This window comes from Arvicola amphibius, chromosome 1 (assembly GCF_903992535.2).
Source record: "Arvicola amphibius chromosome 1, mArvAmp1.2, whole genome shotgun sequence".
Taxonomy (NCBI): Eukaryota; Metazoa; Chordata; class Mammalia; order Rodentia; family Cricetidae; genus Arvicola; species Arvicola amphibius.
In genome coordinates this window covers 181,369,047-181,396,453 of record NC_052047.1, presented here as the reverse complement: position 1 = coordinate 181,396,453, position 27,407 = coordinate 181,369,047, and the positions used below count along the sequence as shown (strand labels likewise).

General features: G+C 48.5%; 1 protein-coding gene across 1 annotated transcript in view; it reads left to right on the top strand.

The window, feature by feature from the left end:
- The window catches only part of Slit1 (slit guidance ligand 1), a 143,007-nt gene that overhangs the window by 17,200 nt on the left and 98,400 nt on the right, over positions 1-27,407 (top strand). Inside the window, exon 4 of the mRNA XM_038336276.1 lies at positions 4,121-4,192. Coding sequence (XP_038192204.1) covers positions 4,121-4,192 — 72 coding nt within the window. The remainder of the gene's footprint in view (positions 1-4,120; positions 4,193-27,407) is intronic.

The following is a 27,407-nucleotide window of genomic DNA, read 5'->3' as shown; positions in this document are numbered from 1 at the left end:
CTGACCGGAAAACTGGCTAGAAATGTATAATTCTGGGTATTCTTTGCAAATTACCAAAAAATTAAAAAGAGCCATTTGGGTGGAGGTAAGATACGTCAAGACTGAAACACCATCAACATCCCTGGGATGTGCTCAGAACGTGAATTAGTCAGAAAGGCAGAAACTGATGTTTGTATAAATAAAATCAGAGAGCACATGCGTGTGTGTGTGTGTGTGTGTGTGTGTGTGTGAGAGAGAGAGAGAGAGAGAGAGAGACAGTGTCAAGAGTGTCGTAGAGGAGGAAAGCAGTTGAGACCATTAGCTCTTACTAATGCCAAGAGAGGAGGCAATGGGCACTTCTGTTTTGTTCTTTGTGCTTCTTTTCTTTCTCTTTTCCCTTGATTTTCTCACGACGACTTTCTATGACAATCACAGCTAATTCTGAGTGCCTTCTGCTGCCAGGTGCAAGGTGAAGCCCTTGACCCTGTAGCGCGCCATCTAACCCCGAGATAATGCTCCTGCAAGTGGCATTCCACAGATGAGAGACCAAGGTGCCCAGAGGCTAAGCCGCATGTGCAGAAGAGGGGATTAAAACCAGATTGTTTTGCCTTCAAAGCTTAGACTCTTAATGAGTAAGACCTAATTAATCTCTCTCCTTTCATTTTTATGCCAAAGAAAACAAAACATTAAACAAAGAGAAAAGGCATGTTTGCCTCATTGTCTTCTTGCAGCCCAGGAGATCCCACCCCCCCTGTACTCCCCCCCCACACTCCCCCTTCCTGCCTTAAACTGAGCAGTCAGCCATCCAGCGCTAGGCCAGATGTTCACTCTGTGTTTGCTTTCTTTAAAGCCCTTACAGTAAAATACCTGGCTCTAAGAGCCTGGCTTGGCTCTAATCCGTCCCACCCACCTCTGGCGCTGCCTGGCCTTGGAGGGGAGAGAAGGTGGGAGGGGTCTAGACCTGACGAGGCCTGGCCCTGCTGCTGCCACCTGAGGCTTGGCAGAGCCTTCCTCTCGGTCATGACTGTCACTGCAGACCTTGTCCCTTCTGTCCGTTTCAGCTCTGTTTCTCCGGTCTGGGTCAACAGCCACTCCACAGCAGGCAGCTCCTCTGTCCCTAGGGGTGTCAGGTACGCACTGTGCACCCCTTCAGTGAGCAGCCAGTGCAATGACCATCTGCTCTGATTTGTGGGAGACCATGGGGATTGGTTTGTGAAAGCTGGTGGAAGAGGGGGGCCAAAATGAAAACGCCCAGCCTGTGAACATAGCATTTGCAATTAAAATGGAAATTGCGTTCATTGGCCCTTTTCCCAGCCTCACCCCCTCTACCCCCGTCCCGAGAATTTCTCTATTCCTTTCAGTATGAGACAGTGACTGGGGTACAGTATGGCTTTATTCGCCCAACCCACACACCCAAACTGGGTATTATTTTTTTGTTTGGGTTTCTTGAAGGTAGAATGAGTTTTCTTTTCAGCACCTTGGAAGCAATTTGGGTTGAGAATTAACCTTTTTACTGAATTCAACAGTCCTTCAATTGGCAGCTTTCCTTTTTTTTCCCCTCTAAGATCTTTCCAAAGCAGCCAATGTAATTTTCATATAGATGACTCTCTTCCCAGTGGCATTTCATTTATTTGTGAATGAATTTGATTGAATCGCATAATCCTACTTCTAAGTACCTGTAGTAGCATAAACAAATTTGAGAGCGGACATAGCTGGTTCTCCCAAGCAGTTGAGAAAACTCAGAGTGTCAGGTCCTGGTAGTCACGAGGCCTGAGCTGTCCTGTCGCATAGTGGTCACAGCCATGGAGCATACTCAGGTGCCTGGGAAGTCAGCTATGCAGAAGCTGCAAATGTGTCAGCTTCAGAGGCCTATATCAGCCCAGAGATGCTAGCATAAAGCGCTTCCCTCTTGGCTCTCAAGAAGGCAACTCAATGAAGTCAGCACGTATCTGATAAGAACCAAGCTATGTGGCAAGATGGCAGCATTAAACGTTTACTCCTGGGGGTTCTGCAAGGAGGAGGGCATGTCCTTGAGTGAGAGCACCATTATCTCACCTGAGAGGAGAAGCCCACCTTTCCCTCTGTCCTGTCCTATGAGGGGAAGGCGAGGAGCATCTGTCTTGGTGTCAGGAGTTCAGAAAGACTGGCTAAGTGGCGGGAGCCCTCAGCTACTGTTATCCTTCTGAGGTACCCACGTGCCTCTGACTGTGGTGGCCACTCCTTCAGCGTCCTTTGATTTTCGGTATAAATTAGTCATTGAATTCCCTTCCCTTCCCTCCCCCTTCTGAATGTTCTTAAAGTTTGAAGCCAGAAAAATGAGAAAGTCTTGGAGGAAAACAAAACAAAACGAAACCTAGCAATTACCAGGCAGTGTAAATACAGGATTAATTTATTGGACTGGGGATAAGGGACTGGGAGAGATCCGATGTCTGTTTTTGTTGTTTTAAGGCTTACACTGGTAGTCCCTTTTCTTCTGAGCCAATGATGTGTTTCCCTCGGAGCCTGCTCTTTAAAGTCAGTTTCTTCCAAACGGTCTCCTAAAGCTGTAAATCTCATGTCTGTCCTGTGCTGGAACATGGTGGTCCCCAGTATGGTGACAAGGGCTTTTCTCACATATCAGATGAAAGACAACCTCAGAGGAGGTCACCATTGATGAGTTCCTGCAGGCTGCGTGGAGCTCAGTCTCTTCCTGTGAGGCCAGAAGGTTTTTTTGCTGAGCTGGCTCATGGTTAGTCAGTGAGAGAATCACTTGGGGACCTCTGTGTAACACGCCGTGTGGACGCCTTGCTGGAGATTGTGTTGCAAGAGTCATCTTTTTTTAAAAAAAACAAATATTTATACTATCATCTGCTATAGTTTCTCAAAAGTTAGACATCATCTTTTGCTGCATTCTAGACCCCAGTGTTAAGGAATTAGCGGCTTTAGTTTGGAACAGCTACTCTTCAATGGCAGGTCTGGATCTTTATGATGCTCTATCTTTCCATAAGGCAGATTCCAGACCCAGACTTCTGGCTCCTGCCTGTGTGTATAGCATTGGCCCCAGAACAGCAGTTCTTGACCTATGGGTCACGACCCCTTTGGGGGTTGAATTACCCTTTCACAGGGGTGACATATCAGACATCCTACTTATCAGATAATTACATTACAATTCATAGCAGTAGCAAAATTGCAGTTAAGAAGTAGCAAGGAAATAATTTTATGGTGGGGGTCGCCACAGCATGAGGAACTGTATTGAAGGCTTGCAGCGTTAGGAAGGCTGAGAACCACTACCTACAATATTGAAAACTATGAAAGCACTACCTGGGCATTGAAAATCAAAGCATGGCTGGGCACAACTCAGTTCTAGCACTTTCCTGGCATTCATGAAGCTTGGGTTTACCCCTCAGCACTGAAATAAAACCTCTGCTGTCTGACAAGAAATAAACTACCTAGTAAGGGGCACGCCGGTATTTGAATATCTTTTTTACTGTAATTTGAGTTTTTTATTTTTATTTTTTAAATATATTTATTTGCTGTTTTGAGACAGGGTCTCTCTGTGTAACCTGGCTGGGTTCAAACTCACGGAGCTCCGCCTGCTTCTGCCTCTGAAGTGCTGGGATTAGAGGCATGCACTTCCATGCTCACTGAGAGCATTCATTTTCAATAATAATAATAATGATAATGATAATGATAATAATAATAATGTTATTTTCATTTTTAAAAAAGGAACCAGAGCAAACAATAAAATAAAAACAAAAGAAAAGCCCCACCAGCTAGACAAGCAGAAACCAGCACTGCCTAGGCAACCACGGACAAAGCACTCAAGCTCTGTGATGTTCAGCCACACTACCTCATTAGGACCTAGCCAATTTCATAAGGTCAGGGATACAACTCACCGCTGGGATTATCTGGGGATCAGATCTTGGTGGATCGTGAGAGGGATAAACAAAAGAAGGAAGGTCACGCTTGCTGTTTAGTTGAAGGCTCATCCCCCTCTGGTGCTGTATAGCCAAGTGGTCACTCACAGATGAGCTGTGTCTTAGAGAAGAAGTCTTGGGGGCTCTGCCCTGGTCCTAAAGACTTGGAATGCAGGGCTTTCTGGCCTGCACGGCCGTCTCCGAAACACTCATGTGACTCCTGCCTCTCCTGTTACCTTTTCCAGACGGCTGAACCGCAACCAGCTGCACGTGTTGCCTGAACTACTGTTCCAGAACAATCAAGCTCTATCCCGACTGTGAGTTACACACGTGGGTTGGTACCCACCCTGTGGGGAGTGCGGGATAGAATCAGTGGATTGAGCTTTGACCTTGGGCTCAGTTTTCCTGCTGGCAGGAAAGGCTCCTGACTGAAGACCAGACCTTCCTATAGGAAGTCTGTGTGGGGGACTTTTCCATTCAAGAGTTTGAAAGGATCCTAGTCCAGCTGCATGTGCTGCTGCTGGTGGCAGGGTGTCACAGGGACGGGCATGTCTGCAACTGTGCCCACAGTCTGCCGTGGACATTTTTTTTTCAAGGCAGGGTTTCTCTGTAGCTTTTGAGCTTGTCCTGGAACTTGCTCTGTAGACCAGGCTGGCCTCCAACTCAGAAATCCACCTGCCTCTGCCTCCCGAGTGCTGGGATTAAAGGCATGTGCCACCACTGCCCGGCTTGCTGTGGACATTCTTACGCCCTTGTCACAGTCTTGTGTGCCTGTCTTGGGTTGAGTGTTTATTCATCCCACTAAACCCCTTTGACCCTCTTTCTATTTTTAGCTCTGTCTTTAGGCTTATGCGCTCCATGAATGTGTTTATTCCTGATGCTATAAAGCCATAGCTTTGCTGGATGTCAGTGCACTTCTTCCAAGTATAAAGGATACTGCCTGATTGTTGCTCTATTAGTCTCCATGTTTTTGAGTTCTACCATCTGTTCTGTTTTGTGGGATCCGGAGTTGGATGGGCTTTTGCGATTTACTAAGAAATCTCCAGCGCAGTTCCCCACCCCCAGCCTAGGCTTTAAGTTTGGCTACCTCTATGACAGGGAGTTCATTATAGGACTGCTATCTTGCATATCAGAAAGTTCTTAACTTTGAACCTCCCATTTGCTCTCTAATAACATGTTTTTCTTAATTTTTATTTCTATAACTGCTTAGAGCCACTATGTCCTGTTGTTTATTTTCTAGAGGTTTTTTTTTTTTTTTTCAAATTTTAAACTGGAAGATTTTTGAATCCTCTTCATGATGGTTATTAGCAATCTTGATAACACTGGGGTGGGGAACCTCTGCATGGGATGGGAGACAGTCTGGGAAACAGTACATCAAGGGTCAGATGGTCCGGGGTTTTTCAGTGTGATTTTGCTGGGAGCCAGCATTTCTTCTTGAACGTTGTAAGCTACCAGCTGAGCTGGGGTGGGCACCCATGCTGGAGGGTGACCTGCCATGAATGTCTGTTGTGGCACATGCGACCACAAGAAAAGACAGTGTCTCCAGCTTTACCTCTGTAGGGACAAGGTTGGAGAGGCAAACCGATAGCCTAGGAGTCGATGCGAAGCCCCCTTTGACTCCTAGGCCAGTACTATTCGTGTTTCATATTTCAGTAGGAATTTTAGAGCAAAGGTCTTCCACACTTTAACAAATATTAAGTAACCAGACTTCATAACCAAACTGGCATATGGAAATCCACTCAAGGAGGGAGAAGCCCAAGAAGAGGATACCTGCCCTTGGCACTGCCCTGAACTGGCAGCCAGGAGAAGCAGAGGCCTCAAGGTCCTGTGTGTGGGGGAGGGTAGGGGTATTTCCAAGCTCTAAAGCCAGGACATCTGAAAGCTTCCTGCCTTCCAGGCATTGGCTCCCTTGTATTTGACAGGAAGACATTTTTTATGTAGGTCCATAGCTGGCCCCGGGTGAAGGTGACTTTTCTCCAGTTCCTATCTTGCGCTCTTCCTCTGTTTGTTTTAAATTGGGTTCCATCTAGGGTGTGCCGAGTACACGGTCTACCACGAAGCTATACCTCGGCTTCTCGGTATTTCTGAATCTCCTCTGTAAGCAATACACACAAGCCAGTAGGACTCAGCAGAGAATGCTTGTGTAGCTCGTTTCACCGACATCAGCCAAAGACTTGAAATCATGACAGAGGCTTGTGCATCCTGTGTCCCTCCATTGTGGGTCAGCTTGACAAAGTCACCTTCTGTAGTCTGCTGAGCAAAGCTTTGTGGACTGAGTCTTTGCTCTTGGTGTCTGGGCTCACCCAGCCACTGTGGAGGTGGCCGTGGGAGAGATAACAGAGGGTTTAAAGGCTTAGTTGCTGCTGTTCTTTGCTTCATCCCCATCTTGTTCTGTTGACCTGAATATCTGCCTTCCAAAACCTCCCTGCTGAGTTCTCCAGTTGTTCTGGCCAGAGAGCTCTCAGGCATGCTACCCTGAGGTTGGCCCGGGTGAAGGTGTCCTGGGTATAGTAAGTCATGACCACTAAATTCCTAGGCTTCCCCAGGGTAGGGACTAAGGTACAGCTGTCCCTCACAGCAACTGAGATGTGAGGATGTTCCTAGCTCCTTCCGGATATCCACTTTGTTGTCTTGCTGCTCCCTGTTCCGCCATCCTTGGCAACAACGGTATCGCGGCATCAACCATTTGCATTGGCCACAGTGCTGGCTCTCCTCCTACTTCTCGTAACTATGTTGATCTGATCTCCGTGGGGTCTTGACTCCTAACTCTAGAGTCTTGGAACTAGAAATCTGATGAGCCTATTTTAGGCCAGGTGGTGGCTGGGGCTCGTGGGATCAGTTGGAGCAGTGGTAACTCTGGAGCTGCCTCCTCGGCTCTAGGACCACGGCATTCCTTAAGAAGGCGTGCCTAGACCAGAGCCTTGTTTCTGGTCCCTCCGTCAACTTTCCCTTTGCTTTGGAGGGATCTGCTACTAAGCCCTTCCATCTGGAGAAAATGAAAGACTTTCTTGTGGATGGTTTGCTGAGCAGTGTGCCGGTGGTTTCCAGAGACCGCATGTGCTGGGGAAGGTGTGGCCCCGGGTGGCAGGTGGCACAGTCCATGTCCCAGTCGATCTTGTCTGCAGCTTCTAGACGTTAAATCCATCCTCTGTTTGTTCTATACTGGCAGTTCCATTCCTTCCAAATGCACGATGGACGTCCCAAAGAGGGGCTTTGTCTTGGATCACAGAGTAGTTAGTTGGATGTAAGGCTGGAATTAGGCACTGGGACTCCGGGGGTCCATTAATGAGCCCCTAAATGGGTTTAAACCAGGACTTGAAATCTCACTATTGGGGCTCTTCCCCAGGGAGATAAAACCCTAACATAAGTATGCACACTGCAGTGATATTTAAAATATTGAAGAGAACATGGAAATAACCTTAATGTCCCACAGCAGGGAAGTGGTTAGGCAAATTCCAGCGTATCTGCTTGATGGAATACTTAAGCAGTCATCAGAAATGGCCTTCATGGGAGATGTCAAATAATGCAGATGTTTGTGATATCAAAAGCCAGAGTTGTATTGATCCCTGAATCACTCCAAATAATGCATGGAAAATGACTGCAGGATTCTAGCAGGGATCGACTGCGGGTAATTTTTTCCTTTGTGTTTCCCTGATGTTCTTTAAGAAGGACGCCTTGTGTTTCTGGTAGGAAACCTGCCAGTTTTGAACAGTAATGGAAAGCCCCCGCGTCTGAGTTCAGACTAATGCTGGTGGCTGGGGAGGCAGCACAGCGGTATAATGCTTGCCCTGCCCATGAGAAGGCCCTAGGTTCCAGGACCAGCGCCATAAATCCCCACACAAATAACTACTGTCAGAGACACGGTGTGGCTTTCTTTGGCCCCGTGGAGCCAGATGCTCTTTTGTGGGGCCAAAACTAATGTCTACCCCTGAGGGCTGCTGTGAGTCAGAGAGAGAGAGAAAGCTTTGAGCCTTGGCACCAGCCCTGTGGCGTGGGGCAGGAGTCATCCGTGCTGGGCTTGCTCCGGAGGGGCAAGCCTGCCTCCTGCCTCCCAGCCTCAGAGTGACTGACCCCACACAAGCATTGCCTGCGGCAGTACCGGCTTCCTCTTCTCTGTGGAGACTCAGCCTGGTGTAGCCTTCTTAGCCTTAGCTCAGAACCATACCTTTGCCGTGCAGGGACCTGTCCTCAGCTTTTGTTTCACTAAGTTAAAAAATTTTTGAAAAATAGGTTCCTCCGCAGAATTACCCAGAAAGTCTGTGGAGGGAAGCTGGTCTGCTGGCCAGCGGAAGGGCTGGAGTTTGGCTTGGGACAATCCTGTTGGTCACATTCTTGAGCAGTGGAGGGTCGCCAGCAGAGGACAGTAGGCGATACTGCTCAGCTCTCAGCTCTTAGAGCCCTCAAATTATAGGTAAAGCCTTTGTTCTCCAGCTGAGGGGCCTGGACTTCTTACTGGGTGCTCCTCTCTTCATTTTGCTATTTTTCGTCATGTGTATTTGTGTGTATGCATATGAATGTGTGCTCACGTGTTGGGGTGCACATTTGTGTGTGGGTACATGTGCACACGTATGCACATGGGTGTGGGGCCCAGAAGTCAATACTGAGCATCTCCCTCAATTGTTTTTTATTTTTGTATTGAGACGGGGTCCCTTGCTGCACCCGGAGCTCATCAGCTGCCTTTGGTCAGTCCAGCTAGCCTGATTGCTCTAGAGACTCCTTTTTCTGCCGCCCAAGGGTTCATAGGTGGGCACTACACATGCCCAGTATTTAAACGGGTGCTGAAGATCTGAACTGCTGTCCTCACGGTCGGATGGTAAGTCCTCTACTTATTGAGCCACTCCCGCCGCTCCCTAGATCTCCTACAGAAAAAGCCCTCACCTTGCCTTGTGACTTAGGCTCTGCAGAAGTGAACCTGCAGCCTCTCCATCTCCTGGGGGGGGGGGGGAAAGAAAGGTTCCAGGAACTATGGCCACAGTAGCAACGATCAAAGAGAATGAATGGAAGGCCGCTCAATGCTGGGTTAAGCTGGCGTAGTGTGGCTGCACGATCTGATTTCGGTAGTGGAATGTTCGTGTGAGGTCAGCAAGCTCCTCTTTTATAGATGAAAGGATGCAAGGTCAGAGGGTTTGTGACATGTTCCAGGGCTGAACCCGCTCTGTCTGTAGCTAAAGCTCATCTTATCACATCTACCGTTTAGCACCTGCCATTTACCCGTACCCTCTACGTGAACCCGCCTAGATGCCCCCTGTCCCTAGATCCTCACTCTCTGACTCCACCTCTTCCTCCATATGTTCTCACCCACCCACCCATTCATCCTGAAGTTCTTTGTGGGCCTCCGGCAGGCCTGCAGGGTCAGTCAAACTTGGGTAGATAGCCCTGTGGCTCCAACACGCGTATCTACCTGTCCAGGAGGTGACAGTCCACCATGCGTGTCTCTGAGAGCTACCTGGCTCTCAGACTTCGGCAGGTAGGAGGAGTGGAGAGCAGGCACCAGCTGCCGCATCCGAGTCTCCTGTGGGGACAACTCTGGTGGCAGCTTACCTGGGTTTGGGACCAACGTTTCACTTGCTGCTCAATCCTCAGAGGATATAGAAATGTCGTTTTCTGAGCTCCCACATGGTTTCACAGGTTTGGGACTAGAGGGACATGTTTGAGTTCCGATAACTTCTCCAGAGTGGCCAATCCCAGGCTTCACGTGGCTAGGTGGGGCCAAGTGCTTGTGTGCTTGCTCCTCCTAGCCTCTGTCCCCTGAGGTCTGAGAGACAAGATATTCCTCTCTGGCTGGCTGTGTCCTTTACTCATCCACAAATTGCTTTGGACACTCAGGTCTTCTGGGCTTTCGTTCAGCCTTGAAGTCCATATGCATCCAGACCAGACTGACTTCTTGGTCTCTGCAGGTTTCTGTAGGCTTGGGAGGGGGCAGGCAGTTACTGAGGCAGCCCAGGGCATCTACTTCCCATGTGTGTATATATCCCTGTCATAAGGACCACGATAACTCATTAACAAGGCTCTGGTGGTAGGAGCCAGGCTGTGAGCCTGCGCAGCCCTGTGGAAGAATGCCTGACCCTCATGACCCCATCTCAAGCTGGGTTTAATTAAACTGTCAGCACTGGTCAGAAGAACAAAGCATCCCTTCCCGCCAGGGCCCAGCCCCCATCAGAGGCAGGAGGCTACGGCACTGAAACGAATAGCTGTACAGAATGGATCTGTCTCGCCTCTGAGGGAAATTACCCAAAGCAGAAGGTGACCTCACTATTGCCACACGTCCAGGCCAGGAGGCAGAGCTGCTGAGCTTGGCTAGCTTCTGGAAAGATGTGGATGGCCGTGTGGGAAGCAGGACTCCTGGGTGGCACCCAGCTCCAGTGGAGCCTCCCCTCCTGCCTGTGCTGCCCACAAGGGTCCTTGCTGGGCATCCACCACTCCTTAGCATCCCTCAGAAATTTCTTGAGTTTGTCCAGAGAGAAGAAGCCTCTGAGGAGCTCAGGATGTTAATGATAGAAGTGGCCTTGCTTAGATGGTTAGAGGAAAAGCTGGCCCAAGCAGGGTCATCTCTAGAGGATTTTTCTGCTTCTAGCACATTCTCACGTGTCATGGAGCTCTGGGGAGTGCCAGTGAGATAGCTCAGCAGGCGAAAGTGCTTGTCTGCACAAACTGGACGATGAACCTAACCTGCATCCCAGGGCAAGAGAGAACTGACTCCCGAAAGTGGTCCTCCGGCCTCCGCACACACGTCATGAGCGTGTGCTCATCCATCCCATACACAGGCACAGTGATGAAGCAGATTAAAAAAACTAAACAAAAAAGCTGCTCCAAGCTAGGAGTAGTGGCACACGCCTTTAGTCCCCACACTCGGGAGGCAGAGGCAGGTGGATCTCTGTGAGTTCAAGGCCAGCCTGGTCTATAGAGCGAGTCCCAGCAAGCTACATAGAAAGATCCTGTCTCTAACAACAAAGAAACAAACAAACAAAAAACCCACCACCAACAAAAAACTCAAACCAACTCCAGGGAGATATAGGTTGTCCCATCTCCCTAACTTGTTTGCCAGTTTACAGATTTTTTTTTTTTCTGGGGAATCCCCTTTAATACCTTCTAGGTTAGTGTTAAGGTCCTCTGCATATATACATTATGGTTGTGTGTGCTGTGCACCGCGGCCCCGGTCTGCGCTCTATGCACTAGACCCCAGTTCACAAGCTTTGGGCAAGGGGCTGGAGGTTGAAAATACACACGCAGAGACAGACCGACACACAGACCTTCCAACACTGGTACCAAAAGCCCCCCTTTAATAGCACCATGGAGGCTTAAATACACTGCAGTCAATAGCCAACAGGTGAAAATCCCATCCTCTGATCCTCTAAGCTAGGCACAGCTTCTAGTAACTTCAATTAGAAGGCTCTAGACAGGGAAGAGCAGCTGAAGGCCAGGACTCAATTGGTCCCAACATCGTGGCTGGGTGTTCTTGTGCGACTCCTAACAGTGGGAATGGGCAGTGTTTCTGACTCTTTCGTCTGCTCTTGGACCCTTTTCCTCCTACTGGATTGCCCTGCCCAGCCTTGATACGAGGGTTTATGCCTATTCCTATTGTAACTTGTTATGCTATGTTCAGTTGATATCCCTAGGAGGTCTGCTCTTTTTCTGAAGGGAAATGGAGGAGGAGTGGATTTGGGGGAGTGGGGAGGTAGCGGGGAGGACTGGGCAGAGTAGAGAGTGGGTTATGCCTGGCTTCATATATAAATTTGTGTACGGATGTCTGGGTGTGTGAGTATGTGCATGCAGGTGTATGTGTGTGGGGACATGTGTGTTTATGGGGGTCAGAGCTGATGTCAGATGTCTTTGTCTTTGATCCCTCCCCTTGTTTTTTTAGACAGTGCTTTTCATTGAATCTAGAGCTCACTAATTAGCTAGACTGGCTGGCCAGGGAGCTCCAGGCATCCACCTGTCTCTGTCTCCTCTTCGACCCTGCCCCCAGTGCTGCTGTTCCTGGTTTTTTATGAGGGTTTTGGGGATCGGAGCTCAGGTCCTCGAGCTTGTGTGGCAGGCATTCTATCGACTGAGCTGTCTCTCCAGCACATTGCAACATGTAGTTGTCATGTGAACATCTGTTATGTCTTACATGCCAGACGCTTCCGACAGCATTTCTTCTTTTGGTTGTTACAGTTCCATGCATCCATGTCTGATTCTCGGGGAAACTGACTCACAGGGTTAAGCACAGTGCGGCATGACTGACCGTTGGTGGACCTGGCTGTGGAAGCAGGGGGCATGACAGGATGGGCAGCCTGGATCCCTAGGCCACACAGCTCTCTCAGGGAACTAGAGAGCTGTCAAGAACAGATTGCTCCCAAGGTTTCTAGGAAGGTGGTAGTACCGAGCCATATGGTAACAGTGGGGATGGATGAAGTGGCTGTGGAGACAGAAGACAGGGAACTCAGCTGTCCACGAGCAGGGCCCCCACTGCCTCAGGGTGTTATGTGGAGGTTCCCTGGAAGCAAACATAGGTGAATTCAGACTTAAAATGTTCTAGAATGAGGACTGCGTTGGCGTTAGGCAGTGGGAGTTGTAGAGTGTTTTTGGAGAGCAAGGTGACTGGGCAGATGAGTCTCAGACTCTCCCTGTGAATCCTCCCCTCCCAGCTTCCTGTACCCAAGACAGGGTGGGAGGGTCAGTGACCCACAGCTCTGTCTCACAAGCCTCTCACTCAGTGGCTTGAACTGGCCATTCCTGTCATGGTTACTCTTCCATGGGGAGAATTGGTTGCTGCTTCCTCAGCGTCCCCTCGTTCTTTTGAGGCACTTCTTGTGGTAGCGTACACACAGCAATCAAATAAACCTCAGAGAATGCTAATATCCAGAGACGTCACGTGCACACACTCTGTTGTGTGACCGTCACCACTGCCTCTACCTAGATACAATCTCCCCAAACCTCTGTCGCTCTTTCTCCTTGCCTGGACCTCTGTCCTGCTTTCTGTTTTTAAGACTTTGTCTGTCCTATGTCACTTAAATGGACACAGCAGTATTTGTGTCTGAATGGCTTGTTTCCCTTAGCATAGATTCTTTCTGCAGTCTCTCCATATTGCTCTTTTTACTGACTAGGTAATATGCCGCTGCTTGGATATACCACCTTCTCTTTATCCGTCCAACTTCAGAAGGTCCTTGGTCACATTGCCGATCCGTGATCTGTCAGCCGTCGCTGGAACCTCAGTTAGAGCCTGCATAACGTTCGTTATAATCCAGGGCCCTCCTTTCCTTGCCTGTTGAGCAGAATCTCACACAGAATTTGACTTGCTTTCTCTGACACAAGTGGGTTCATCAGGCTGACTAGCCTCACCATGTTCCTGCTGGTCGACTATTGGGAGTCTGTGGGAGGAGAGGATCGGCTTTCCTGCCCTTCCTCACTGATCCGGGATGCACACTGTGAGTCTGAATGGGGCCCTGGCTCCTATTCAGGGGGCTTGGCTCCACTTGACCTGGGTTCAACCTTGGCCTGTGGCCCACGGACACGGTGCTGGTTGCTCAGGCTAACACCATCTACTGGTGGCACATTAAGTGCTAAGTGGTGTGTTGAAAGAGTTGTCTGGGCACCCTACGATGAGGGCAGTCACAGACACAGACAAGACCCTTGCTTCCAGGAGCTGGGAAGTAGATCTGGAAGTGCCTGAGGAGTGGTTGAGGAAAAGGGCGTTCCTTGTAGCTGGAACAGGTGGGCATGGGTTCCGATGGGTTTGGGAGCCATGGTGAGCCCTGTCTCTCTCTGTGTGCGTGTGTATGAGAGGAGAGAGAGAGAGAGAAAGAGAGAGAGAGAGAGAGAGAGAGAGAGAGAGAGAGAGAGAGAGAGAGAGAGAGAGAGAGAGAGAGAGGCTGTCTGTGACAGAGTTTGACTTTGTAGCCTGGCTCCAGTTTTGATGACGCCTGGAACCCAGTACCTCCATCAGCCCTCCCTTCCTTTAACAAAACTGTAGCCTGGGTGATTCTATTTCCTGCTTGGGCTTCCTAGGACACATCAAGGGTCTCAAAGCACAGCTGGTGGGGTTCCTCAGGACACTCTGAGCCTGTGCTGCGATTCAGTGTACTGTCTTTGGCTTGCTGGGTCTTGCAGCGTGGGCAGCCTCTGTAGTCTGTGAGTAAGAAGCCCTGCCTGGCAGCTGATTAATATGGGAATATACATTATTGATGCAGCTATTTTAACAGTCCATTTTTTTTAAACTGTTGGGTTTGGGTGTGGGGTGAGGAAAGTTTAAAAAAAATAGATATCTTTCTGGCCAGGAACCAATGTTTGTTGTGTTGGTTGTTCCTGCCCCAACCCTTGCATCCGATGTCCTGTGTCGTGGTGGAGCTCCCGGATGCCCATCCACCTCAAGCCTGTGGGGCTTCATCCTCAGCATTAATGAGGACTGCAGAGCCTAGTTATTGTCCCAGGGAGCTCAGACTGTTCTAGTTCTTACACATGGCCTTGGAGGTACAGGTTAGGTAAAGAGGCAATGAAAACTAGGTCAGTCACTCTCAAGTCTCTGCCAAAATCCTGGTTCTCTTCCACTATCTTTGCAGGACCATGATGGACTGGGCTAGCTGGTGCCAGCCCTCATGTAGACCCAGCACACTAGAGCGGGCTTTGCTGCTCTGATTGGGTGTAGCGCCAGGGCTGAAAGACATTGCCAGGCTAGAACCACCTGAGCCTGTGAGGGGACAGCAACCCGCAGAGATGACACAGCAACAGAACTCTCAGACTTTGATATGAGCTGTGAGTTTCCTTTATTAAAAAAATTATCGATATGTGTGTGAGAGAGATGCGTGTGCGTGCGTCTGTGCGTGCGTGTGTGTGTGTGTGTGTGTGTGTGTGAGAGAGAGAGAGAGAGAGAGAGAGAGAGAGAGAGAGAGAGAGAGAGAGAGAGAGAGAGAGAGATGTGGGTGCCCATGCTGCAGTATGCATGTGGCGTTCAGGGACACCTAAGGGATCAGTTTTCTCCTTCTGAATGATTCTGGGAATTAAACTCGGGTTCTGAGATTTACGCAGTGCAGCCACTGCTCTTGACGCTTTTACCATGCAGTGTCTCACTCTCCCTGGGTTTTCCTTTAGAAACAGGGTCTCGCTGAGTAGCTGAGGCTGGCCTCAAACTCTTGATCTTTCTGCTCTGGCTTTCCTAGCACTGGGGTCGTAGGTGGGTGACGCTATGTCTAGAGTTTTTTCCTTCACATTCTAATGAGACAATTTGTAACTTGTTAGTATTCATGGCTCTTCTGAGCTGAGGATGGCCGTGAGCCAGTTTTCCCATGGTGCCTTGTCACAGTTTAATGGACCTGGAGCCAGGGCTTTCTTCAAGGGCGTCAACTCGGTGTGTTTCCCTTCCCTGGTTAAGATCTGCCTGTGCTTTTAAAATGTTTTTATTAGCATACATCAATTATACATAATGATGGGTTTCATTATGACATTTCATACATATACATAATGTATTTTGGTCATCTTCACCCTCATTACCATTATCCTCTTTGCCCACTCCTGCTCCTGCTGCTCCCGTACTCTGCTCAGCCAGGCCCCTCTTCTCTTTCTATGTTTTTATAAAAATATGTTCTTGAATTCAGTTTTCAAATACTTAATGAGAATTTCCACCTCTATGTTCATTAGATTGAGGGCTGTATTATTTTATTTATTTTTGTTATGTCTGTCTAGTTTATCAAGGTAATAGCCAGCCTCATAAACTGAGTTTGGAAGCATTCCTGCTGTGTCCAGTTTATGGAATAATTGGAAAAGGATTGGTGCTAGTTTTTTTTTTTTAATTTTAAGGCTTGATAAAATTCTGCATGAAGCTTTCTGTGCCTAAATTTAAGTTTTTTAAAATTTATTTTGCTTACAAAATTGTGCTGTGTGTGATATGTGTGTTCATACTTGTGAGTGCAGGTGTGCCCGCACAAATAATAAAAATGTTTTTATTAGTCTGTGTGGAGGTGAGGCGACAACTGTGGGCATCAGTCCTTGCCTTCCACCTTGTTTGAGGATTCAGGCATCTGGTGTGGCTTCATTCCCCATCACCCTGTCGGGACCCTGGGGTTGCAGGCATGTGCTACTGTGGCTGGCCTCTGCATGAGTTCTGGGGTCTGAATTCGGGGACTCAAGCTTGTGGAACAGTGATTTATTTACTGAACCATCACCTCAGCCCCATGGACTTTTTCAGTTGGAAGATTTTTTTAATTATGGTTTCAATTTCAACATCGTTGTCTGTTATGGGTTTGTTTAGATTTTTAAAACCCTCATCTTGGTTTGACTTCTATAGACTGGGAAAGTCTCCTCTTCATTTGTATTTTCCAAGTTACTGGGATATAACCTTAAGGCATGCCCTTATGATTTTCTGAATTGTTTTGGTATCTGTTGAAATATCTCTATTTTCGTCTCTAATTTTATTCATGATGGTGTTCTGTTCTCTCTTTTGGTCAATTTACCTAGCTTGATTCTTTGTGTTATTATTTTTTTGGTTTGTTTCAACAATTTCTGTTCTGCTTTTAATTATGTATGTCTGATGTTGCTGCCTTTAGCTTGTTCTTATTTTTCCAAAGCCATAAGGTCATTATTAAGTTGTTTTCAATTTTTCTGATTTAATACATTTAAAAAGTTTATTTTCATTTTGTGTGTGCTTACATGCGTTTGTGTGTGTGTGTGTGTGTGTGTGTGTGTATTAGTGCATGAATGCCATTGCATGTGTGTGGAGGTCAAAGGACCAACTTTAGGCAGCTGTTTCAGGCAGCAAGCACCTTTGCCCACTGAACCATCTTTCTGACTCTAATCTTTTAATGTCAGCACCGATGGATATGGACTTCCCTCAAAGGGCCGCTTTCACTGTATCCTATAGGTTTTGTTATGTTGTGTCTTTATTTTCTTTTAATTCTGGAATTTCTTCATTCAGTGGTGTGTTGTTTGATCTCCATGAGTTTGTGGGTCTTTTTTGTTGTTGTTGTTGTTGTTTTTTCTAGTTTCACTTGCTGTTGATTTCGTGGTCAGTGGAATGCAAGACGTGATTTCAACTTTCCTGTGTTTTTGTGACTTGTTTTGTGTCCCAATGCATGATTTATTTTAGAGAAAGCTCTTGGCTGCCGAGAAGAATGTGTATTCTGCAATGTTGGGCTAGGATGCTCTGTGGATGTCTGTTAAGTTCATCTGACCTAGGGTATCATTAGTGCACCGTTTCTCTGTTTTTGTTGCTGCTGTTGTTGAGGGATCTTGTCTGCTGGCGAGCTGAGTGTTGAAGTCTCCCACAATTGCCACATTAGGGCTGATCTGTGGCTTTCATCTGGTAGTGTTTGTTTTATGAAATGGGTTCCCCTGTGTTTGGTGCCTCTGTTTGGAACTGTAATGTCCTCTTGATGGATCATTCCCTTCATCAGCATGAAATGACTTCCTTTATCTCTCCCGAGTCCTTCCTTGAAGTCTGTTTTGTCAGACATTAAAGGAACTGATGCAAACGCACCCAGAGGACTGTGTCAGGCACCTGGATCTGGGTTCTGTTGTGAGCATTTGTGTTCTTTCTGCAGGAGGGTGGCAAACTCCGGGAGCCATCTGGAAAGCATTTTATGTGGGGTATAGTCATAGGCCTAGGGCTGTTTGGTGTGCTGAAAAGAAAATACAGATGAACCTGTGAGCGATTTTTCAAAGCCAAATGAAGAGTTGTTTCCAGGATGAGGGAGCCGATTTGTTCCGGAAGCTGAGCACAGTGGGCAGGTGGTTTGGGGAAGCGGTTTGTGTTCTGTTCAGCACAGGGCAGGCTTCCTAAAGCCTGAGGGCCCTGGCTGACATGGGGTGTTGAGCTGTCTACTCATCCCTCATCCCTGGAGGAAATCAAACAGCAGCTTTGTCCGTTTCTGACAGGACGTGTGCAGAAGAGCTGGCCCGGGTATGATAGCTTTGGGGTGTTCACGGTCACAGTCCTTTAGCAAGGGAAGCATTTGAAAGCAGAGTGTGGCTTCTCTCTGATCATGCTGTGAAACTGGCAGGTGTTTGGAGTATGAAATTCCCCTGACCCAAGCCTCCGAGTTAGAAGCCACCCTCCAGCAAAGTGGCTCCGGCGAATTGTTGAAACAAGTATTTGCCAGGCCCTGAATTGTGTCTCATGTTTGGGAGTCAAATTTGACACAACAAAATCAACAAATCAATTTGGGAATAAACTCGGACGGAAGGTGTGGCTTTGCCCACATGTGCTGGCTGAAGGCTTGGTTGCCTGGCCCTTCCCACTTGTCCCCCTGCCCATTGACTCATTCCCCTTTTGAAGTTGATGCCCTTGTTTTAGGAGTCTGGTTTCTGCACCCCAGGTTCTTCCAACAAAGGTGCTTCTGTGGGCAGACCTCAGCAGCCAAGCAGGAAAGGGTTAGGAAAGAAAGCTATTGACAGAATACCAATAAGGAAGTGTGTTCCTGCAGAACCAGGGGCTCCAGGCAAATCTGGGTCCCACTTGTGCATCCAAACAGAGCAACGAGTCCCTTCATGGGGTTGCTTCACCAAAGGCTCTCTGGCCTGCAGCAGGAGGGCGGATGGGAGAGGAGGAGGAAATACCTCACAATGAGAAGTTTAAGTTGCATCTCTTGTTGGGGAGGGGCTGGCCGGGCACCGCAGGGCCAACAAAGAGACAGTGTGGGCTGGCGACAGTCAGGGGGGACACATGGCAACTAATGGGGTAGTAATGGGCGGGGAGGTAACCTGGGAAAAGCTGGTACAAGGAAAACGAGTGCATAAATTTTGGTGGTGTGACATCCTCCTTGGCAAGGAGAGAAGCACCACTGTCGCCCTCCCCAAGGCCATGAGCCAGAGATGTCACGGCTCCCGGAGATGTGACCAGGATGAGTGATGGCTGGAAGGGGAGAAGTCACGCTGCTCTGCAGCGTTCAGGGAACAGGCGAGCACGAGCAGAGAAGCTCAGCATAAATGCCAGGCCTGAAGGTAAAGATGCAGGGTAGAGCCTCACTTCTGAGAGGCTGCGCTAGTCTGGGGAGTCTTGACTGGCACTACGCCCCCAGAATAGGAGCTCGAAGATGGGGAGGCCCGGGAGCTCTGCATGCCGTTTCCACAAAGACCCTTTGAACATGTCACCTCCGAAAGGGGACAGTATTTATTGCCTGGGGGCTTTTGGAGGAAGCCATTTCACAGTTTGTATTTGGACTTTTATGGCTTCCGTGAGGTTCCCCAGACAACCCGGGATGTCCTGGAGTCCAGAATAGGGGGCGTGCTTGTCAATGAAGGTTTTGGTCCTGTCTGTACACACCAACTGGTTTTGATCCAGTTAATAATACTCTTTAAAAAAAAAAAAAGCAACTTTTTATTTATTTGTCTTTGTGTGTGTGGTTGGCTCTGTTCTTCAGAACCCTTAGAAATGTTTAAAAAAAACAGACAGATCCACCCCCACAACTGGTGGAGACACTGTGGGCCCCTCCCCCAAGGCTCTGGACCACGGTGTGAATCCTTAATGCGACCCCCAGTTGGTGTTTGCAAAGTAGCAAAGTAGCAGCTGGCCTTAGACCCCTGAGGACTCCCAGTTTCCCAGGGCGAGCATCCCTCAGAAAGGCCATGGGAATTCTCTGCTTAATCTTCGCCGGAAGGCCGCGGCGATGGGAATTCTGGAGATGCCCTCCAGTTTGCTGCTGCCTGAGAGACAGCCGATCTACCCCAGTTGGAGGACCTGGGCCGGCCTTTGCCTCTGGATGGATGGTGGATTCACTCACTCGGCTGATTTATTCGCAGCCTTCCTTGTGCAGTCATTGTGGGGCGGGGTATGAGGATGGATTAGGTATGGCCTGGGTGTAGGCAGAGTTAGAGGTAGAGTCGTACACAGTACTCGTTTCTCAGGGGGTGGTGTAACCTGTGAGGATTTGATGGCTGGTTTATGATACCCATGAAGCTGTGGAATATGGAAGAAAATGGGCAGACGTGAATAACCCCATTTCACAGGGACAGGTACATACACATTGGCCACACAGCTGTGCCAGCGTACACCGCTGCATTCATCTTCTCTTGTCCCAGACATATTGAATTGTGGTTTCAGCACCTGGGGACTTTGGATGTCGTACTCCTTGAGAAGCGGCTAGAAAACACAAGCCAGTTTCCTACAAGTCACACCTTCATTTACAGGAAGCCCAGGGCCAGGGATTATTTCGGGGCCGGTTCTTACGGTAAACGGTGTCAGCAGGAGCTGGAGCTCATTTATCGATGGGTTTTAATAGCGTCTTTCACAGCCAGTAGCCTTAGCGTGAAGCCAGCCTCCGTTGTTCCCTTTGGGACGGCTGTGGAAGACTGGTCATTTGAACACTGACCACAGACCTTAGTGACTGTCCCCTGGCTTCTCTGGTGCTGCTGAAATCACCTTAAATAGGGAATAAACCCAATATGGTTGCTTCTCTACTTACTGGCCTTAACCGGGAGCAAAATCCCAAACTCAGTCTTCTTTGTTTTAAAAAATGTTCGTGTGTGTGGGAGTGGTGGTGGAGCTCTGATGCGTGTGTGTACCTGTATGATATGTGTGTGTGCGTGCAGGGATGTGAGCCATGGCTCAAGAATGGAGGCCAGAGGACCATTTCCAACCTTGGTCCTTGCCTTCCTCCTTTGTTTTTTCCTGCTTTTAAAATTTTTGTAAGGATGAAGGAGCTTTCATTACAACATTTCCATGTATATGTCTGTGTTTGTGTGTATGTGTGTGCATATATGTGTGTATATACTTGCACATACGCACACGTGCGCACACACATGTACCCAATCTTTTTTCTTCTTTTTTCCCTTTCCATATCCTTAGTATAACTTCCCTCTTTCCTTTCACACTTTTAAATTTTCACACTGTTTGACACGGAGTCTCTTCTTTCCCTCGGCACATCAGGCTAGCTGGCCCTTGTGCCTCTAGGATCCTCCCATGTGTCTCCCATCCCACTGTAGAGTGCTGGGATCACAGGGTGCGCTAGCACAACCAGCTTTTACATGGGTTCTGGGGACCCAAACTTAGGTCCTGATGCTTGCATGCCAATCACTTTATTCACTGAGCCATCTCCCCAGCCAGAGACCCAATTTTCTCATCTGGATAAAGGGTATGAAAAGCCTAGAGTTTGAGTATAGGTTACCTAAGGTGATGATGGCAGCAGGACCATTTGAGAAATACTAAGTTTGTATTTTTCCTGATGTTTAGTTCAAATCCTTTCATACACACACACACACACGGAAGGACATATATACATATACACGCACACATACATATACACACATATATATGTGTGTATGTATATATCCAGAAGGACACACATACACATATATATGGAAGGACATATATACATATGCATGCATATACTACACACATATGGGGAGAGAAAGAAAAGTTAAATTTTCATTATCCAATTACCAATGCTTTCAATTTCATCATATTCTTTTTTTATATTTATTTATTCATTATGTATACAGTATTCTCTCTGTATGTATGCCTGCAGGCCAGAAGAGGGCACCAGACCTCATTACAGATGGTTGTTAGCCACCATGTGGTTGCTGGGAATTGAACTCGGGACCTTTGGAAGAGCAGGCAATGCTCTTAGCCACTGAGCCATCTCTCCAGCCCTCAATTTCATCATATTCTTGACGATATTAGAACAAACTTTTCCAGAAGTGTTTTTAAGATTTGCAAGGGTTTTTTTGTTTGTTTGTTTGCTTGCTTGCTTTTTTTTTTTTTTAAACAGACAGAATCAAGGCTCTTAAGCGTGGCTGAGTCTGTGGGAATGCAGTCTGACTGTCAAGTGTGATGATTCTTTTCAACAAGAGAAAAATGAGCCATAAAATGTCCCTCTCCAAAGTGCTCCAGGTTGGATCTTCGGTTTCTGACTGGAGATCCCAGAAAGACCTGAATTTTCTTCAGTGTGGGGAAGGGGAAAGCATTGTGTTACCACCACCACCACCACCACCACCACCATCATCATCATCATCACCATCCGTTGGAGACATAGTGTCCTGCAGCCCAGGCTGGGTTCGAACAGGATGACCTGGAACTTCGGGTCTTCCCAAGGTGCTGGGAGGACAGGCGTGAGCTACCACAGTTGGCTTTGTCTGCTGCTGAGGATGGGATCCAGAGCTTTGTGCATGTGAGGCAGGCATTCCACCAACTAAGCTACACCCCCAGTCCTGGAAAGCATTATTTTTAGAGAAATTAAAATTAAAAAGCAAGTGCTTTTTGTGCTGACAAGAGGGCTGGACCTAAATCACCAAAAACAGTTCTTTTTTTTTTCTTTCCTCCATTTGACCTCACTGCAGAGTGACTGGGTTGAAGTCCAAGTGGGAGGATGCCGGCCTGCCTGACTCATTTACTCCACAGAGTCAGTCTTTATTGAGGAGGACTTGGCAGTTGTCGGCTTTGACACTAACACGGAAGATGTGTCCGAGCTCAGTCTGCTCCTGCGGTTCCCTTTGTTACCGTCATCTTCCACCCAGAAGGGACCGAGATTGAGAAGCGTCCCCTGTGCCCTAGCCCATGCCACAGTCTTTCTTATTGTGTGTTGGGGGTATGGTGTTGTAGTTTATACACCAAAAATATGCCTTTAAATTTAGTGAACCTTGAAGTTAGAGACTCATCAGATGGAAAGATTTCTCTGATTTTGCAGCCTTGAAGGGGGGGGGGGCAAATCATGCTGTCCTCTTTCAAAAGCCCAGCGGGGGTTGTTTGCTTTTTTTTTATTTAAAGTGTTTTACACACACACACACACACACACACACACACACACACACGAAGCTGTTTTTTCAGTTTTACCTTGTTTTGGATGGAGACATTGTTTTCTTGTAGGCATCAGCCACCTCTTGTTCTTACACTCCTTCTGTCCCCTCTTCTGTGATTCCTGAGCCTTAGGAAGAGGCAGTTTGATGTTCCATTTAGGGCCGAGCATTTCCAAGTCTCTTCTCTGCACCTCTACCAGTTGTGGGTCTCTGTGTTTATCATCATCTACTGCAAACAGAAGCTTCTCTGATGAGCATGAGAGACACATTTATCTGTAGTTTTAATGGCAAGTTGTCAGGAGTTGCTTTACTACCACGTTCATTATGCAGAATCATAGCAGAAGGTTCTGCCCTGGCTCTCATGACCTGTCTAAACATAGTTCTTTGCCTGACAATGGTGCCAGGTATGGATTTCATCTAGTGGAACAAGACTTTGTTCCAATCAGAGAGATCTTTAAGGTAAGGATAAAGCATATCATATTGAGCTTTATATGGGGGCTCACACTTGTAATTTCAGTACTCATGTGACCAAGAAAAGGATTATAAGAAGTTCACGACCAGCCTGGGCTATATAGTGAGTCCACTCCAGGATCAACTCACCTTTACTTCAAGACTTTCTGGAATTTCTGCCGTGATACTCCTGGAGCCTGCCCGACTGCTCTATCTTCCAGGTATAGGAAAGCTTCTAGAATGTTCTGCTTCTGCCTGGGGCAAATGCTCCACCCACCCCAGGTCTGGGCTTAGTGATTGCTTTGGGAGGCAGGAGGTTTAGTTCCTTTCTGTGGAGACATAGGCTGCCAGCTGCAGCCCCCTTGCTCCCTCTGTTTAGGGTACAGGTTTGGGGCCTTTAGTGCTCACTCTGCCCACTGGGCATTCTCCCTGCAGGCTCAGTTTCTGAGGCTGCAGATCACTTCCCTCAACCTCGAAAGGTCCCACGGTATTCGACTTCCTCAGGATACTCTGACCTGTGAGAGGTGACTGTTGTGTTCAAGCCTCACGGCTGCTTTGTTTAGTCATACGACTTTGGATCAGGTCACATGCCTCCAGAACTATTTCCTTGAGTGTAAAATGAGGGGAGTGCAAACCAGAAGGAGAGGACTAGCAGAGCCGCATGTGGACTGCTGATCTTCTCTGAAGCAGATGAAGACAGGCCGAGGGCAGAGTTAGGGCAGGTGAGCCGGGCCGCAGTGGTACTGGCTCTTCCTGAAGTTCATCTGCCATTCCTTCCTCTTTCTCTCTCTCCCTTCCCACCCCCAGGTCTGACTTGTCCTCCTCTTCTTTACCTTCTCCTCCTCTCCCCTGTGTTTCTCAGTGCTGGGGATCAAATTCAATGTCTTACGCATGCTAAACAAGGGCTCTACCCACCCCCTACATCCCCGGCCCTTGCCCTTCATTGGTTTTGATGCTGTGTCTGCATGTCCAACACTGGAAAGTCAGATTGCTGACAGTTGAGTTTTGTCCCCTGATATGCAACACCTAGGGTTTGTCAACAATACCTTTCATGGCCAGCACCTTGGGCAGCCTGGCTTTGCCACACTCTTGGCACTCTGGCATCTTCTGACTGTGGTCTATGTGTATGATTTTGAGTTTGTCTTGTTCCTCTGGTCTAGGTATCATCACCTCTCTCAGCCTCTACTCCCGGTACCCTTCTCAGCAGGGAGACGTTATTGTTCTATGACCTTGACCTTGGGAGACTTAGGTGACCCAGCATCTCGTCTTTAAAACACCAGCAACAACCCCTCTTTCCTTTCTCCCTGGTTAGTGATGGAGAGGAACACAAGAGTTCCAGCCAAAAGAAAACAAATATCGCTCAAAAACTCACTGAATGAGTGTTATAGAAATTACCTTATGCATTTCAAACAGAATGGATTGTTTAGAGATGAGTAGGACTTGGGTAAATTCATAAAAGCAGAAGGCAGGAGGTATGGGTGAGGCTCACTGGTAGAGTAAGTGCTGAGTGTGTTCGAGGCCCCTGGAATCAGACCCCAGCACCAGACAGCCACACAGAATTCTGCATGCAGGTGGAGTCAATCCACCAATGACTCCACATTCCACACCTTTGGGGTGTGTTTGTGTTCCACCACCTCCGCTGAGCCCTATGCAGGGGTCCTTTATGGGACCCGGGAGCTGGGACTCATCCCCATGAAGTTCAGCCTTCATGGCCTCCACAGGGTGAAGACATTTGATGAGGGGCACAGCCAGTCCGGGAGCCGCCTTGCTTTGCCAGAGGATGAGGGTTGCTCCAGTGCAGAGTCGTGCTCTGCGCATCGAGGTCTGGTGTGCACACGGCTTCTGTCAATCTCCCCAGTGGGTTCAGAGAGGGCTGTTATCTCCATTTCTAGGTGGGGAAGTGGAGACTTTCAGAATGGTGGCTTGTCTCGAGCACACAGTGAGAAAAGATGGCAGTAAGAGAGTGTCCTCTCCTTTACTCCAGGACCTATCAACAAACTGAGAAGCCTGCCCCAAAAATCAAAGACAATGAGGATGTTGTTACTGTGGTCAAAGGTACCCCTGGAAGAGTGGATACCTTGAATCAGCTCTATGGTAGCAAGAACTGACTTGAGCCATGGTGAAGGGATGCCTGCTAGGGGCAGGAGGAGTTGTGAGTCAGCCCAAGGGCCGTCCTTCAGCAGAGAGGTACCTGATGTAGCCTCGGGTGCAGAGGGTCCTGCATCTCAGGGCTAGGATGAAGCAATGGTGAGGAGGTGGCTGGGTTCCTGTGCCTGGCTGGCTTGCATGCTACCCTAGACCCTGTCTGCATGGTGGAAAGCCCCCCATCCTACCAAGGGCACAGAGAAAAGGCTGCCCTTTCCCAAACTCTGTGTGCTTTTCCCAGGGGCCATTGTTCCTGGTTGCCAGGAAACCAGGGCCTTCAGGTGTCACCCTGGAGACAGGGGCCTGGGTATTTGGGTTTGGGTCAGGCACAATAATGCCTGTAGAATGAGATGGCATCCCCAGGACCTCCTCAGCCATTTGTCACACAATTGTGGTTCCAATGACTGTGTGGACCCAGGGAATGGAGGGGGGCTGTGGGCCGAGGGGCACGAGATAGGGCTGGCTAATGGTCCTCCCCCTGGAGTAGAACAAACATACCTCTTAGGAAACAGGAAGTGAGGCCGCCCCAGTGTCTGGGCATCAGATGCCTGGATCTGACCAAGATTTCAGAATGGCCACCTGGAGATTAGGGCCGCAGGTTTTCTGTCCAAGGCAATGAGGTTCTATGAGGAATTCAGCCACTCCCTGAGATTCTCCACAGCTGGCCAGGCAATCCAAGGACATAGGCAGAGTCAAAACCATTAATTTGAGTATAACAAGGATGATGGCAAATCAGAGTCACCAGGGGACTGAGCAATGAGGAAGGGGTTCAGGAAATCTGGGCTGGTCCTGGGGGTCACATTTTAGCTGGCCCAGAACATATCTGGAGCCTTCCTTCTCGGCTTCCAGCGCAGTGCCGTACATGTAAGACTCCGAGCTTGTAGACCCATGTCATCCGCTTGTAAGATAGCCCCCCCTCTCACTTTGTTTTAGAATTTTTAGATCATGATAACATATGCATAACATAAAGTAAAATCCACCAGCTTAGCCATTTTAAATATACGGTGCTGCGGTGCTGCGGTGCTGCGGTGCTGCGGTGCTGCAGTCTTCACATTGCTACTGCACCCATCTCCAGGATTTTTTCACTTCATAAAACTGGAACTTCACACCCATGCAGCAACTCCCCAGCCTCCCTCCCTCCATCGGTGACAACAGCTGTCTGTAAGTTGACTACTTTGGGATCACAGATGAATGGAATCAAGTAGTGTCCCTCCCTCCCTCCCTCTATCCATCCCTTCTCTCCTCCCTCCTCCCTTCCTCCTTCCCATCCATCCCTCCTTCCCTCCCTTCTTCCCTCTCTCCTTCATTCCATCCATCCCTCCTTCCCTCCTTCTTTTCCTCCCTACAGACTCTCTGCCCAGAGGATAGGTGGAGTGCTATGGATGGAGCTCAGGACCTTGCACCTTACACAGTCCCACTAAGTTATAGCCTCACCCTCTAAGCCTGTGTTGTGTTTTTATGGGGTTTTTTTTGTGACTATCTTACTTAGTTTTGCATAACTCCCTCCCTTCTGATAAATTGTAACAATGTATCAGAGCTTTGTTCCTTTTTAAGTGCGGAGCAATGTCCTTTAATTGGCAGAGTGTGCTCTGTGTACCAGTTGATGTGTGTTGGGTGTGAGGGTGGCTTTGGCCCTTTGGCTCTGGGGGTAGTGGTGCTTCTCGGCCCATTTCCAGAATTACTGTGACTTACTTTTTGACACCAGACATGAGCTGTGTGGCTATTTTGCTCCTCATCTGAACCCTTGAGGGGCTAAGGCTGGAGGTGGACAGGGAGTGGCTCGCTTTGTGCCTACCAAAGATGTTCTTTTCCGCCGCTTCCTTCTGCAAGGCAGCTGGCTGTTTTCTGGGGATCTTAATTTAGGCCGGGAAGGGGGTGGGTGAGGAACTGAGCGTGCTGGTCCAGCTGGCGCTAAAGGTTTGGGCAGTGTGAAGGCTCAGCATCTTAGAGGTTCAGGCATCCCAGTGTGCTCAGGCAGATGGTGCTGGCAGGCTTAGTGGCGAGCTGCACCCGGGAGGTGGGATGCACCAAATGGGGGTTGGTGGCTTTGGAAGTGCAATGGGGGGCGTTGGCATTTTAAAGCCTGTCCAGTCATAGTTTAGGTTTTAGGAATGAAGCAAGGAGCAGGAAGGAATGGTGGGAATGGCTGCGTGCCAGGTTTGTAAGCTACAGAGTCCACGTGGAGCTTGAATAGACAGGAGACACAGGCCTTAGCTGGGAGATGACGGCGGGTGTACC